Genomic DNA, 16476 nt, shown 5'->3' with positions numbered 1-16476 from the left:
TTAGTCTTTCGCAGCAAAAAAACCAAGAAAGAATCTTGCAGCACCTGGAAGACTAACACATTAATTTTTTCAGCCGTTAAATTCTCTTTGTTATTTTTAAATGACAGGAAGATTTAACGCAGCTTTCCAAACAGATGCTTTCCAGAAGTTTGGGGGACTCTTCTCAGATTTCTCAAACACATCTGGAGAGCACCAAGTTTGAAAAGTCTGATGTAAGTTAACCACTTGACTATTTTTTAATACACTAGTCTTTCAACTGCCTATTAAGTTTAAAACACTTAAAACATGCATTAGAATTAAGCATTAATAAATGAATTTGGTTAAATCTTGACTATTTCAAAAAGTTCCATAAATAAAAATTAGAAAGCAGTAATTTTAATTTTATCCCCTGCAGATGAATTCATAAATATTCTTATACTGCAGAAATGAAATATTAATTGCCAACCTTAAAGCCAAAGTATACGTTCCAGGTTGTCGTTGGCTTTCACGAATAAGATAACTTCCCTCTGCTACGCTCAGTAAGTGATCTGCTTCTTCTCTTGATATCATACCATGAAACCTGAAAAACAAAGTCTATATCAGCATAATACAAGAGAATGTTTCTGTAAGAAAACCATATAAGAAAAAAAAGTAAAGTCCTATTTTTTAAAAAACACCTTACAGATAGTCCTTGACTTACAAAAGTTCGTTCAGTGACTGTTCAAAGTTACAACGGCACTGAAAAATGTGACTTATGACCATTTTTCAGTTATAACCTATAATCAAAATTCAGACGATTGGCAACTGACTCATAGTTATGACAATTGCGGTGTCCAGGGGGTCACGTGACTTTTGCCACCTTCTCACAAGCAAAGTCAATGGGGAAGCCAGACTCACTTAACAACTGGGTTACTAACTTATGCACTGCAGTGATTCACTTAACAACTGGGACAAGAAAGGTGGTAAAATGGGGCAAACGTCCCTTAACAAACATTTCAATTAACAACAAAGATTTTAGGCTCAATTGTGGTTGATTTTTTTAAAAAAAAATGCATTAAAAAAAACTAAATTTCTTTCAAAATCATGTTAATTTCTCTACTTAGCCTGAAAATGTGTTGCTTATTTTCACCCTACAGACTAAGTGAATTCTGTTTATATTAGGTACTTCTGATCATCTTGATTTATACTTGCCCATTTTCTCTTTGATTCTCATCAACATTAACACCAACATCAAGGCTGCATATATTTCTCAACAGGGAAAATTTAAGAATCCCTGGATGAATCCTAAGGACAAGTGTACAATCCAAAAATCATCTCAGTAACATAATTTACATATATATATTTCTTCCAGTAATATGTAAAATATCTGAAAATGTGCTTCAGGAGCAGGAATGAATTTGAATTCTTTTGCAAGGCTTGCCTGCTGCTTCAAAAGCTGTCCTCAGCAGATTCTACACCTATGTGGAGGCAGAGCCTCTTTGCTGTGAGTCCCAACAGATGAAACAGTCTTGTATATGCATGCAGAGACTAAGGAGTGCCCTCCAAACAGTTTGATTCTTGTGAAAGATGCAGATGCTTTAAAAAGGGGTACTTTGCCTGTACTGCTGCATATTGCAAAGTACCTCCTTCAAATACTTCACAGATCCTTAGTTTAGATCAGGGTTGTCAAACTCGCGGCCCGTGGGCTGGATGCATCGCACGCTGGCCAGGCCCACCCCCATTTTAGCGAAGGGGGGAAAAGTGATATGTCACGTGACACCACCAGTTTGACACTCCTGGTTTAGATAGTCCCTCTTTCACACAAACAAGATTTTTTGTTTTATCCATGAACAATTTCTTCTGTTTATGTTTGATACCATTTAACTCATAAAAGCAAATTAATCTTGTAGCATATTTCTCCAAGTTTATAAACATCACTATAACAAATGCCAAGGCAATAACTATCATGTTGCAAATGTGAAAATTCACATATAAAAATCAGTAATTCCTAGGTGCTGTCCTAGAAATCGGGAATTCCTAGTTCAGCCTTAGCTATGAAAGCCAGCTGGGTGATCCCTGGCCAGTCACTCTCTCTCGGCCCAATTCACCTCACAGGATTGTTTTTGTGGGAAAATAGAAAAAGTATTAAGTTTGTTTGCCACCTTGACTGATTGACTTCCTTCCTTCCTTCCTTCCTTCCTTCCTTCCTTCCTTCCTTCCTTCCTTCCTTCCTTCCTTCCTTCCTTCCTTCCTTCCTTCCTTTTCTATAGCTGCCCAACTTAAGTGACTCTTGGCAGCTTACAATTCCGAAAATATAAAACAATTAAAAAACATTGAAACAATAAAAACAGCCGCAAAATAAATAGAAATGGAATATATACATTGGCTTAAAGATTGGTAATTAATATTTCATTGCATTCATAAAATACATTTATTTTTAAAAAGAGCTGTATATAAATAAATAAAATAATAATAATAATAATAATAATAATAATAATAATAATAATAATAATAATAATAATAATAATAATAATAATAATTTTATTTCTATACCGCCCTTCTCCCGAAGGACTCAGGGCGGTGTACAGCCTATTTAAAAACACAACAAAACAACGATTAAAATTTAAAACCATTAAATAGATTAGGCTCCAATTAAAATCCCAGAAATTTAAAATACCCGAATTTAAAATTATTATGTTGATAGCCCGGCCTGGCAGAACAACAGGGTCTTCAGTGCGCAGCGAAACACCCGGAGGTCGGAGATCTTACGTATTTCCGGGGGCAGTTCATTCCACAGGGCTGGGGCTCCCACAGAGAAGGCCCTCCCCCTGGGTGTCACCAGCTGACATAACTTGGCCAATGGCACCCTGAGGAGACCCTCCCTGTGGGAGCGGACTGGTCTGTGGGAGGCTATTGGTGGCAGAAGCCGGTCTCGAAGGTACCCGGGTCCTATGCCATGGAGCGCTTTAAAGATAGTAACCAACACCTTGAATCGCACCCGGAAGAGCCAGTGCAGCTCGCGCAGGTGGGGTGTCACGTGGGCGCAACGAGTTGCGCCCATAACCACCCACGCGGCCGTATTCTGGACCAGTTGGAGCCTCCGAGTGCTCTTCAAGGGGAGCCCCATGTAGAGAGCATTACAATAGTCCAACCGGGAGGTAACAAGGGCATGAGTGACCATGCGCAGGGTGTCCCGGTCCAGAAAGGGCTGCAACTGGCGAATCAGGCGAACCTGATAAAAGGCCCCCTTGGCCACGGCCGTCATATGCTCTTCTAAAGACAGCCGTGCGTCCAGGACACCCAGATTGCAAGCCCTCTCTGTGGGGGGCAAAGATTCACCCCCAATAGTCAGCGATGGCACGTGCTGACTATATTGGGGCGCCGGAAGCCACAGCCACTCAGTCTTGGAGGGGTTGAGTCTGAGCCTGTTCCTCCCCATCCAGACCTGCACGGCCTCCAGGCAGCGGGACATCACATCAAGGGCATCGTTGGGGTGGTCTGGGGTGGAGATGTACAGCTGAGTATCATCAGCATACAGATGACACTTCACCCCAAAACCACGGATGATCTCACCCAGCGGCTTCACATAAATGTTGAACAGGAGGGGCGAGGGGACTCCCCATGCGAGATGCCTCGAGGTCGACCTCTGTCCCCCTGCCAACACAAACTGCGAGCGGTCGGAGAGGAAGGAGGAGAACCACCGCAGAACGGTGCCCCCTATTCCTAACCCCCTTAACCGCTGCATGATACCATGGTCGATGGTATCAAAAGCCGCTGAGAGTCTAATAGGACTAGGACAGAGGAGCAACCCCTCAGATAAATAAATGATCTGAGTTAAAAATATACCAGTAGTAAACAAAAAAGTTAGGAACAAAATACACAAAACAAGTTTTTGGAGGAACTAGGAGCTAATTCATTTTCTCATTCATGAAGCTTTTAATTTTTTAAATTACTGATTTTTATTGCTGAAAATATATCTAAATTAGGATTCTTCTTGCCACCTACGCAGCCTTGAGCGGGCTCAGGCTGGATCGCCCTTCATGCTGGAATCGAAGTGAGGCTCAACCAGCCGAACTGGGAACCCTCCTTGATGTTTTAAGCCATTGTTGTTTGTTAGGTTTTAAGCAGTCAGGAATGTTTAGATCAAGAAAAACACGCCTGTCCAAGTCAGACTGAGTCTAAAAGCTGGGAAGCAAGAGGAAGAGGCATGGCTTAACAGCTTGCAGACTCAGTCCTATCAGACAGAGTTAACCCATTCCTGGCTGCTGTTCCCACCTTTATGGAGGAGTGTTCTTGCTTTCTTGTGGTAATTCAAGAGAGAAAAATGAAAAGGTTTCATTTTTTCCCTTTTCTTTGGCTATTATTTCTTTCTCTGGCAGTGTAGAATCCCCCCCCCCCCAATTTCTATATAGGTTTGTTACAATAACAGGTTAAATATAAAACTGCAGTGTATTATATATAACATCAATGTACATTTAATTTGCTATTCAATTTATATATAGTACCACAAGCTATTTAAAAAAAATAGCTTGTTTATATTTTAATAATAAATTAAAAAGTGTTAACTTCAGGATGAAAATTTCCAAATTTGCTGTACGAAGTAAGTGTGACAAGCTTGCTATATATTTTTCTAATATAAAAAAATAGAAATAGAAACAAAAATGATAGCTTTTTCCCCTCTTTTGTTCTTAAAAATAGCACATTCATTTTTATGGAGGCAGTTAAATGGGTTCAGTAAAAAAATTGTTCCAAGTCCAAAACAGGGAACATTTCAGCCAGACTGGAAAGAAATCTGATTTGATTACTGAGATTGTAGATGTCAACATTTTATCCTGTGAGTTACTGATGGTTGAACAAGACTGCCTATGCTGAAACCATAAATAAATTATAAAATATTCCCATCTCTCTCTCAATAGCCTAAAATAAACTGAGACATTAGGAACAAGTGGAAGAAAGAAAGAACAGAAAAAGTAGCCATTGGGCATATTTTTTATATTTGCTTTGCAGTTCAAGACAAAGATTTGAGAGAATCATACTACTTACTCCCGCCCATAGTATTTAGGTCTGTTCTCCACCTATTGAAAAAGAAAAGAAATAAATATTTTACTTGGATATACAGGTCTTTTAAAAAATCATCTCTATTTATTATGTGATTTGATAAAGAATTAAGACTTTTGTATTTTCTCCGATTGCTAGTATATTAGGAAATTTGCTGAATTTCTCCAACCATTAATGTTAAGGATTCTTGTTTCATTTAATGCTATTAATTTCAACTGTGAAGACAAATGTACAGTAATTTCTATTTCATTAAAGCTTTGAATAAAGCTGGATGCTGCAACTTTATTCACAAAAGTATACCAATATTAAAGAGTAATTCATATCTGATTTGCGCTTAGAAAGTTCTGTAGAAGCCACATTCTACCACCGTATAACACTATATTCATTTGTATGCATTGAATATGCATACAGTGAAACAGTGAATATGAATACAGTGATACAGTGAATATGAATTATCGCAATTTCCTAGTGGGATATGATAGGACAATAGATGAAAAAAGATGGGGTGTGTGTGTGAATCAAACTAGTAACATAATTGGACCCCAACCCTCTGATCCTTTCATAAGGGCCTCAAGACCTGACTCTACCAGTTGGATGGGGCTCCAAGGGAGCAAGAGTGTAGTGGAGATGGTTGATCAAGTAAGAACAGATCCCACCTCCCTCCATTCCATCCCCACTCTCCCCATGTATCATTACATTTTAATATTTGATTTTAATTTATGTTTGAATATAGTGTATAAATACATTTTTATGACTGTAGGCCACCCAGCGTTACTCTGTGGTAGGATGGGTCTCGGCCAGTCCACCCAACTGCACTGGAAACAAGCCACCACCAGAACGGAATAAAGCTGTTGCAATCCTTTAATTAGGTTCAGCACAGCAAACACAGGCAGGAGAAAGGCACAAGCCGGAAACAAGGTTTAAAGTTAGCGCTACACGCAATCGCAGTGTAGCGCCCTTTATATACGCAGCAATATATCAAGTGGCAATTGAACAGTCAACATCATCCCTCCTTCCCCTAGCTGGCCTGTAGGAGGAGCGCGCCTCTGTTACATCACAAGGCAGCGTCATCTGCAAACTCCATGCCCCCCCTATCTCCAATGAAAGAGTTTGCTTCGTTTTGTGCGCAAGTGGTAAAGACTTCTCAAACAGCTGATGACACGCCCCCGGAGAGTCCAGCAGCTTGCCCCCTCCTCGTCATCCTCCCCAGTGATGGCGAGACCCAACCGAGGCTCGACAATGGGTGGCCAATATTTTTTATTAAAAAAAAGAAGAGTACTCTTTCCTCCTTTGGTTCACATGAAAAATTATGAGTCATGATTTCTTTGCTCTGAGTTTCTCCCAACATGTACATCCACATTAGGGTTTAACTCAGATATGAGCCAAGACTGTATGGCTTGTTCATCAAATTATGATTTTAAAGAATCCTAGCAGTGGTCCTGTTATAAGGAATGAGATCAGTCAGTACATTTAATTCCAAACAACAAAGAAGGTAAAAAGTGCTTTTTTAAACAGATCAAATGACAACTTAGTCCAACCTCCTTTTTTGCCTTACAAAAGACAAGAAAATAAACTTCTGAAAGCCAGCAAAGACATAAAGGCAAGAAGCCTTTCCTATCCTTTTCCACCTCCCACTCCCTGCAGTATACGACATTCAGAAGCACACTGAACATAGCGTGGAACCTATCCAATTTAAGTCTGAATCAAAATGGTGTTGATAAAGAATAAAACACGGATGCAAGTAAAGAGGGAGAGAAATGTGTCTAGTGATAAAATCTATTTAAAAACAAAAACAAATCCATTTTTCTCAGAAGTTCACTGTATCTCCCCTGATGACAATGATGTTCCAGACATATGTGCTAAAACTGATTAAGCCATGGGAACTGTGGATACCATGTGGTTTACCTCTTCACAAAGCATCATGAAGAGGTAAACAACATAAGCCAGGATTGTCCTCTGACTTTGGCAGACCTGAACGGCTTCCACTGAGGAGTAACTCACTAGAGTGAGCAGATGAACAGAAAACTTTATGCGTGTGTACACTACACATATATGTATGAAAAGACGGTGACAAAGTTGACACTGAACAGTGTTGAAGTATGCCTCCCTATATCAGTCTCAATTAGTTATTCTTATTTAGGATGCTAAATATGTTATTTAGCAACATCTGGAGGGCCCCAAGTTTCCAGTCACAACTGCAGTGCTCGCTTTGGCAGCACATATACTAAAATTGGAACGATACAACTGCAGTGAGTAAGAAGCAGAACATACAGAATACAAATATGTAGGGAAGTCAACAGCAATGAAGTATCTAGCTAAACAACAACCACAACAACAAAACCCTAAAAAGCTATGAAAATAGTTGTAATTACAATCTGGTCATTACGTTGTTTAGGAAATGTTTACTCTAGTCCATTTTTATCACTTTTATACTATGTATTTTCTATTCTCTTTCTCCTGAGATAGCACTATTTCATCTGGGCTGGAAAATCCAGATGATCACTACAGTCCAGTTTTCGTTGCTCTGTTTGATAATGAAACAGCATAACTGGATTAAAACTCAGCAGTTTACCAACGTTCTGGAGTTACCCAGTGATCTGATGTAACGCCTTGGGCATCGTGCAAAAGGATGTTCATAGCCTAATTATCTTGATCAGAAAATAACCTCATTCTCCCAAATGACAAGATGGAAATAACCTACATATTTATTTATTTATTCATTCATTCATTCATTCATTCATTCATTCATTCATTCACATTTCTGAACCGCCCATCTCCCTGCAAGACAAAAATATCTTCGCTACTTTGAAGATCTAGCCATTATATAATTCACCCCCAAATTTGCTGTTATCTCTCTTTAAACGGCAGTTTTACCTCTTATAGGTCTCCTCTGCTGTTATAGTTTTTTTATGCCAGAGATTAAATTCTACTCACACCTCTGTAGTCAATCACGACATACACTTAATCCCTAAAACTGTACTCGTATTTTTTTTTCCTTGTCTCTCCAGGCCCAACAAATGTTCCTTCTGAATTCTCAAAACTGGAAACAGCATACAGGTTTCTCTGAGGTTAGCATTCAGTGGAAGTACTACAGCAGCTCTGAGGGCTTTTTTGCATGTGTGTGTGTGTGTGTGTGTGCATGCATGCAGAGTGAACACTTCCCTGTCAGAGAAGCAGCTGTCCCTGCAGCTGAATGCAGAGATGACCTGGCATGGAGAACCTTCCTGGAGGAAAGGTACCTTAGTCATTTGGGAAGCACAGCTTCAAATGCTTTGCCTAGCCCAAAGGTCAGCAACCTGCGGTTCTGGAGCCGCATGTGGCTCTTTCATCCCTCTCCTGCGGCTCCCTGTCGCTCAAAATATGCGTCACAACTGCCAATGTGCGACACCCACCGATGCGCAATTTATTAAGCTTTTCGATCCCCAGTAGGCAAATCATGGATAAATCCAAGAAAAGTAAAGTTTCAGAAGAAAACAGAATCTTTAATTCAACTATATATGCTAGTTTTGTGGCTGCTCAGGAAATAGTCAGGTACGGGAAGAGTTTTGTGGCTCCCGATGTTTTCTTTTCTGTGGGAAACGGGTCCAAATGGCTCTCTGAGTGTTTAAGGTTGCCGGCCCCTGGCCTAGCCCCAACTAACACCACATTAATAGATTGCTTTCGGGATAAAAAGGTGCCAGGGTTGTTTTTATTCCAAGTTGAGTTCAATTATTAGACCAATATATTTACACGGTGGAATTATTCAATTTCTTTGAGAAGACAGTGCTAACTCGCCCCTCTCTAAGAAGAATGCTAATTGCCAGGCAAAGGGTCCAAAAAGCTAAGCAAAAAGGCCAAATGTGTTTGCAACAGAAACTGAAGAAAGCTTCTTATTGTTTTATCTTTGCCCAGAATGACTCAGGATTACAAAGTTGTTTTTTTTTAAAAAAAAAAAAAAGACAGTCAAATTCAAGTGTACGTATGCAAATTCTATTTCCTTCCTGGAGTATAGTTTAATGCAAATTATTTAATGCAAAGTATTCTAGATATTGATTTGTATTACAAATGTCCTTTGTAAAAAAGACTAGGATATGTTTTTAGCCTTACATACTGTACATAAAAGCTCATTTCAGGGAACTATTGGATTAAATTAAAATATTTAGTCCCACAGCACTATAGCTCCTGAAATATTCCAACAAGTATCATATAAATGAAAATATATATCGGGATATACTGACAACTATAGAATCGTTGTTTTAAAATGGCTTTCCTTCACTTGTGACAATCTGATGTTTTAAAAAGCAGAAAACAGGAAGCATTCTGAACTGTTATTTATGAGACCACCCCAATATTTAACATTTAGAGGTTACATGTCAAAAACAAGTGGTATCTTTCCAAATTTGCTTTGCTAAGCTTTTGAGAACATTTAGAGGCCGCTCCAGATTAATGCTTACAGAAATCCAATTTCTGAATAAGCATGCATTTAATTGCTTTCCTGATTTCAATCCTATGGGACTGACCGTACATGAACCAGAAATAAAATGAAGCCCTGGTTTTTGAAGCTACTCTAATCTGCATCTTTAACACATTTTGGACATCCTCTTTGTATCTTTTTCTACAACTATAGTAGACATTGTTACAATCAAGGTTCACAATTTAGTGGCACCTCAGTTATTCAGGATATTTGAAAAGTGCACTGCCTGTATTACTTTACACTATAATAGAAATGAACATTAAATCCACTGGTAAATACCCTGTTTCCCCCAAAATAAGACATCCCCTGGTAATAAACTCAATTGGGCTGATTTCAGGGTTCAAAAAAATATAAGGCAGGCTCTTATTTTTGGGAAAACACGGTACCCAAATAAGAACTGATTTTGTTTCATTTTACTTCAAAGTATCAGCAAATATCACACACACTTTATTTATTTAGAGTATGGTTGGTCACACACACTGTTAAAACATCATAAAACAACTTTATAATTTCAGTACAATTGATACTGTGTCTCTGAGATATATTATGAATGGTGATCAGCTTCCACCACTACGAACTTCAAGTGTTTTTAAAATTAGTCCTATCATTTAAAACAAAAATCAAATAATTACTGGTCTTCGTGTTTCCATGTTAGATGTCTGTTCTCACTATTGATAAAAAAAGAGGCAGAAGGATATGTACAGGAATCAGAAGACACAAAGAAAATGATCTCAGAAAGTCTCTACAAAAGATAAGTAAAACTGATGTTGAAAGAGGGAAGATAACAGCAAAGATGTTTGGAATACTCCAAAGGAAAATGGCAGATAGACAAGAGAGAAAAAGTAAATGTTCATATCCTGATTGAAAAGCTAAACTTCTGATTCCATCTCTATTGTCCATGAAAACATCATCACAAACTCTATTATCAAAGCTTACTGTTATATGCTAACAATATACCTGTGCTTTTGCTGCATTCCCACATTTCTCTTTCTCTCTCTGGTTAAATATTTAAAGATACTACATCTTAAGTTATGGACAGAGGCCTTAGCAACCATAACGGATCATAAGATGATTTCAATTCCTAATCACTGAAGAGCTAACAGGACATAAGACCAGGGGTGAAATGCTCCCGGTTCAGACCGGATCACCCGATCCGGTAGCGATGGCGGCGGGTGGTTCGGAGAACTGGTAGCAAAAATCCCTGCCCCCCCCATGCCCAGCTGAGCCGCACGATCATCAGAGGCTTTTTTTTTTTAACTTTTAAAAGCATTTTTTCTACAACTTCTTCCGCCGAAAAAATGCTTTTAAAAGTAAAAAAAAAAACCTAATTCCTGAATTTAACACATTAGTAACAATTTAATAGGAATTCATCACAGTAAGTGATTTGTATTCATTACTCTCGGTTCAGGTTAGCAAAAGTATAGTCTTTCGTGTATATGTTCTTAGCTATAATTAGAATGATATATACTCCTAGATGTAGTGTTCTAGTTTCCTTATTTCAGAGGTTCTACTGAGATGGTATTTGGCTCTGCTCAGTTCATTAGGAATTATATCAATAGTCTCTTCAGGAGGGAGGCAGATTCTGTCTGCCAAATGAATGGCCAGTGGTCAGTGCACAGACCAATTCCTGGTCAGAAATACACCTGCAAGAATTACATTTTTGCACACTACTGCATAAATAGAAGCTAAACGACTTGCATGTATGACTTATGCAGGGGTGAAATGTAAAATTTGTTACTACCAGTTCTGTGGGCCTGGCTTGGTGGCGGGGGTAATGTGACTGGGTTGGGCGAGGCCAACTTTTTTTTTTTTTAACTTTTCAAAGCATTTTTTCTGCAAATGCAAAAAAAAAAATGCTTTGAAAAGTCTCTCTGAAGATCAGACAACTCAGCTGGGATCGTCAGAGAGACTTTTAAAGCATTTTTTTCTGCAACCTCTTCCAGGGAAGAGGTGGGTTAAAAAATGCTTTGAAAAGGCTCTGACGATCAGGCAACACAGCTGGGATCATCAGAGAGATTTTTAAAGCATTGTTTTAACCACCTCTTCCCCGGAAGAGGTTGCAGAAAAAAATGCTTTAAAAGTCTCTCTGACGATCCCAGCTGAGTTGTCTGATCTTCAGAGAGACTTTTCAAAGCATTTTTTTTTTGCATTTGCAGAAAAAATGCTTTGAAAAGTTAAAAAAAAAAAAAAGTTGGCCTCGCCCAACCCAGTCACATTACCCCCGCCACCAAGCCAGGCCCACAGAACTGGTAGTAACAAATTTTACATTTCACCCCTGCATAAGTCATACATGCAAGTCGTTTAGCTTCTATTTATGCAGTAGTGTGCAAAAATGTAATTCTTGCAGGTGTATTTCTGACCAGGAATTGGTCTGTGCACTAACCACTGGCCATTCATTTGGCAGACAGAATCTGCCTCCCTCCTGAAGAGACTACTGATATAATTCCTAATGAACTGAGCAGAGCCAAATACCATCTCAGTAGAACCTCTGAAATAAGGAAACTAGAACACTACATCTAGGAGTATATATCATTCTAATTATAGCTAAGAACATATACACGAAAGCCTATACTTTTGCTAACCTGAACCGAGAGTAATGAATACAAATCACTTACTGTGATGAATTCCTATTAAATTGTTACTAATGTGTTAAATTCAGGAATTAGAGTGAACGAAGATAGTACGTTACATGTGAAGATTAGTAATCTTGCAGAACCAAATATTATTGCTAATTTGTTCTAATCACTTTTAATCTTTATGAATGGGAATAAATGTTTGCTGGAGAAATATGAAAAATGCTTGCAATGCTGGCAGCAACCTGGGACTATTTCATATTTACTTGTGTTTTATTCTTCATTCTAAAGGTTTAAAGTATATTTGGGAGAACCGCACAAAGAAGCTCCTATTTAATTTAATAAATTAATCCTGTTTGGTATCTAAGTGATATAAACTATTAAAACCACAACAGTACTCTGCACTCAGGATTTAAGTCACATTTCAAAGATTAATTTCCTCTTCTCTTGGGAGCATGATGGAAGCATTGTAATAAAATTAAAACTTTAATAATTTTCAATACCTATTAATGTGAACAGGAGCCGCATTATAACAAGTCCAAACCTGCCGTGTAACATGCTGAAAATTAAAATTGACGTTACTTTCTGATTAAGCTGCTTACTATGTAACAAATTTGTGGGTCGAAACTGGTGTATGACATCTGACAAAAGGTAAAGTGATAATATTAAACAGTAAAGGAGGCTGTTGGCATAAACCAACAAGTAGATTTATAATTAACTTTTTCTGCAGTAAATTTAGATCTAAGGAGATGAGAGGAAAAATATTATATTCATTCATTCATTGTATAAAGCTGCCCATCTCAAACAAGTGACTCTGGGCAGCTAACAACAATTAAACAAACATAACAAACACCACAAAATTAATAGATACTTATATGAGAATTTTTAAAAATCAACACAATAAGAAGCATAATTCTTATTCACTTTTCCATATATATTGAAGATATCAGAGAAAAAGGACTGGTTTCCGAAAGCAAGCAGTCAGGATTAAAAGAAGGATGATTTGCTGCTTCTCTTACAGCAATCTTGCTATGCATCAGATCCTTAAGGATGACCTTGAGAGTATTCCTTGATATTAGTACTGGTAGTCCTCGATTTACAACCATTTATTTAGTGACTGTTCAAAGTTACAACAGCACTGAAAAAAGTGACTTATGACCATTTTTCATACTTTCGACTATTGAATGATCATGTGATCAAAATTCAGACTCTTGGCAACTAACTCATCTTTATGACAGTTTCAGTGTCCTGGGGTCAGGTGATCTTTGCAACCTTCTTATATGCAGAGTCAATGGGGAAACCAGATTCACTTAACAACTATGTTATTAACTCAATAATTGCAGTGATTCACTTAACAACTGTGGCAAGAAAGGTAATGAAAATGGGGCAAATTCACTTAACAAATGTTTTGCTTAGCAACAGAAATGTTGGGCTCAATTATGGTCGTAAGTCGAGGACTACCTGTACTCAAGGATGGCAAGTTTATCTAGCTGTGGTACCACTGGTACTTTTCCAAATTACACTGGGCAATCACTATTTCTATTTCTCACAACATGTCCAACATAGTGTTGCTGTGAATAATTGCAAAAATTGAAATGGGTACAGGGAAAAATTGGGGAGAAAAAGGATTCAGTCTTTGTAAGATCTGGTCGATCTATGACTACAAACAAACAAACAAATGATAATAAGTATCACAGCAAGAGCCTGCAATATCTTATTTTCTTCGTACCCACCTCGGACGTGCAGGTAATTCTTCTAGGATGTGGAGCTTCTTGCTGCAGCTGATACACTAAGAAAAGGTAAACAGAGTTTTTACTTTACGTCTTAACACAAATATGAACTTAAATCAAGGACTTCTTTCGGGGTAGGTTTCTTTTTTCTTTATTTAATGAAGAAGAATCTCTCTGTATAAGAGACACAATAACCAAAGAAGTTGTTCCTTACCTTGAGATTTTTCAAGTGATCTCTGTAATGAACAGATGGAATTCTGCATCTGTGCAGTACCTTTGCTGCAACTTTTTAGAGCCGAACATTTTGTTGGGAACCTTTCCCAGAATTGAATCCCTATTGCCTACTGTATAGCATGCATTCCTCCTAGTTTTCCTGAGACTAACACTTTGGACATCGCAACACAGAGGTCTGCTCATATTTAGCAGGGAAGCATAGCACAAGGGCACTAAAAAAATTTCAGAGAATCTTAGTAATAAGTAACCAGCTTTTCCTCACACTAATGGGAGAGTAAAACATTTCCTAGCATGTGGCAGCTTATTGTTAAGAGATGACTAGAGACAGAGTACACTTTCAAATAAAACAAACTTAATGACCATGCTGGAGCTTTATAGAGTTCCCCTCTTAGGGATGCAGCAAATGTCACCAATGCCATGATAGTATGGCTTCAAATTTGTGAAAAAGTATTTCATATCCCACCTGGATAATAGGTATCACCAACTGACAAATGTTGGGAACAGGCCTCTCTTTCTTTGGTCTATCATGACATACAAATAAAGTCATTCTATTCTTTTCAAGTAAAATGTTAAAGCCCTCCATACACGTCCTAACACACTGAATAAACAGACCTCTTTACATGAAATCATAAAACCTGGACATCAAATAATATTTGTAGGAGAAGGAGTGGCAAAACCTGGGGGTGGAGTCAAAAGCGAGAGCAACCTAGAATTTCTACATAGCCACAAGCGAAGTAAGTCCAGCCTCCCTTAAATTCCGTTAGCCCTTATCTAACTCCAAGCAGGCTATTCTTGTGGCTAGGCATGATTAGCAATAAGTCAGTTTAATTGGACTTTCATATGTGGACCTCATCTTTCACACCACCTTTCTGAGAGAGCCTATAATCATTAGAGAACAAAGTTTCCTATCCCCAATAGCAAATACAAATGCTATTTTTCATGGTATTAAATGAATAATATGAAATGCCAGAGGCTTAAATTCATTTCCAAACTGAGGATGAGGGAAGATAAATTCAGTTTAGGGGAAAAAAATGACTAACATATTGGGAAAATTGGATACCATTAATGGGACCATAATATGTTACAGTTAAAACATGTAACAAAGCCAGTTTCCACACTTTTGGAAACCAATTTAGCAAACATTGAAAAAGAACACCTGAGGACCACCCCAAAACTTCCAGGTTGGCCTGGGTGAGGTGTCTTATTATCCCAATTCATAACACATACATTTGGGCCAATCAACCTCACTTTATTGTTGTTTTAGGGAAAATAGGAATGTTAAGAATCTTGTCTTGTCTAAATAAATATTAACTGCTGTTAAGACACTTTAAAATGGCTCTGATATTCTGTCAGATGACTCCAAGATTGTACATTTCATGTTGGATAATGGTGCTTTCTGTTGATGATTGCCTGAGAAGTTGTCTCTCTTTCACTAGATGAGGAGAAAATGAGGCCTCTGAGCAATTTGCTCTATATTTTGGATACTGCTAATAGAAAGGAGAGGGTGAGGGATACATACAATCCGAGACTGACCTAAGATACATATTTTGTAATAAACACACATATCAATTTATTAAATAATAAAATATAACAGAAACAGCTATACCATCCTACAATATCTGTATGACCATGGAAAGTCCCAGAAAAATATCTAATTTCTCCAGAGACCATTGAAAATAACTTGGGCTTCAGGACGCTCACTGGCCCCACTCTTTACCTGCATTGACATCTATGCTGGAGTCCCCAAAGACTGGGGACTAATTATAGACCTATCAGCCTCCTTAATACAATCAGCAAATTCTATGCAAGACGGCTACAACGGAAATTCCAGAACTGGCTGGAAAGTAAGTTGGCTTTAGGAAAGGCCACGATCAGTGTCTAGTACTCTTATCAACTCATTGAAAAACGCTCTTTCTGCAACACAAACTCCCTTTCTGTTGCCTTCATAGATTCAAAGCAGCTTTTAATTCCATGTCTCAAGCTAAACTATGGGAAAAACTGGAGACCTACTTGATTGATCAACATTTATTTCATCTAATATCTAGGTCATGAAGGGACCTCACTCAAAGTAAGATGTAACCTCCAGGCCATCTCACCAGTGCTACTGGAACTGAGAAAGGCATCAAACAAAGCTGCATATTGGCCTCACTCTTATTCAATTTCTATATCAACTCAATGGTAGGCAATCTCCTCAATATGAACTTTTACTTTCCAAAACTTGCTGGAAGTCACATTTATGTTCTACTCTATGCAGACTACAATGCAGCAACTCTTTCAAGAACACCTACAGGTCCTAAAAGAGCACTAAAAGCACTAATACAATATTGGGAGGAAGACCAGCTAGAACTCAGAAAACTACAATCAAGGAATTTGCCAAAAGGCCCAAGACAGAGCATACATCATAGATACTCTTAAGATTGAGCAAGTCTCCTGTTTCAAATAACTGGGAGTAGTCCTCCATTCTGCCAGC

The 16476-nt window shown here is 38.2% G+C and overlaps 1 protein-coding gene across 1 annotated transcript in view; it reads right to left on the bottom strand.

The window, feature by feature from the left end:
- The window catches only part of CHN1 (chimerin 1), a 110874-nt gene that overhangs the window by 56334 nt on the left and 38064 nt on the right, over positions 1-16476 (bottom strand). The window contains exons 3-5 of the mRNA XM_070934237.1: positions 13776-13831; positions 5002-5033; positions 446-559 (exon numbers count right to left, since the gene is read on the bottom strand). Of these exons, the coding sequence (XP_070790338.1) occupies positions 446-559; positions 5002-5033; positions 13776-13831 (202 nt within the window). The remainder of the gene's footprint in view (positions 1-445; positions 560-5001; positions 5034-13775; positions 13832-16476) is intronic.

This window comes from Pituophis catenifer, unplaced genomic scaffold, assembly GCF_029215685.1.
Source record: "Pituophis catenifer annectens isolate HBS135680 unplaced genomic scaffold, rPitCat1.0.hap2 SCAF_1, whole genome shotgun sequence".
Lineage (NCBI taxonomy): Eukaryota > Metazoa > Chordata > Lepidosauria > Squamata > Colubridae > Pituophis > Pituophis catenifer.
Note: the sequence above shows the minus strand (reverse complement) of the source record. Positions and strands in the feature narration are given on the sequence as shown.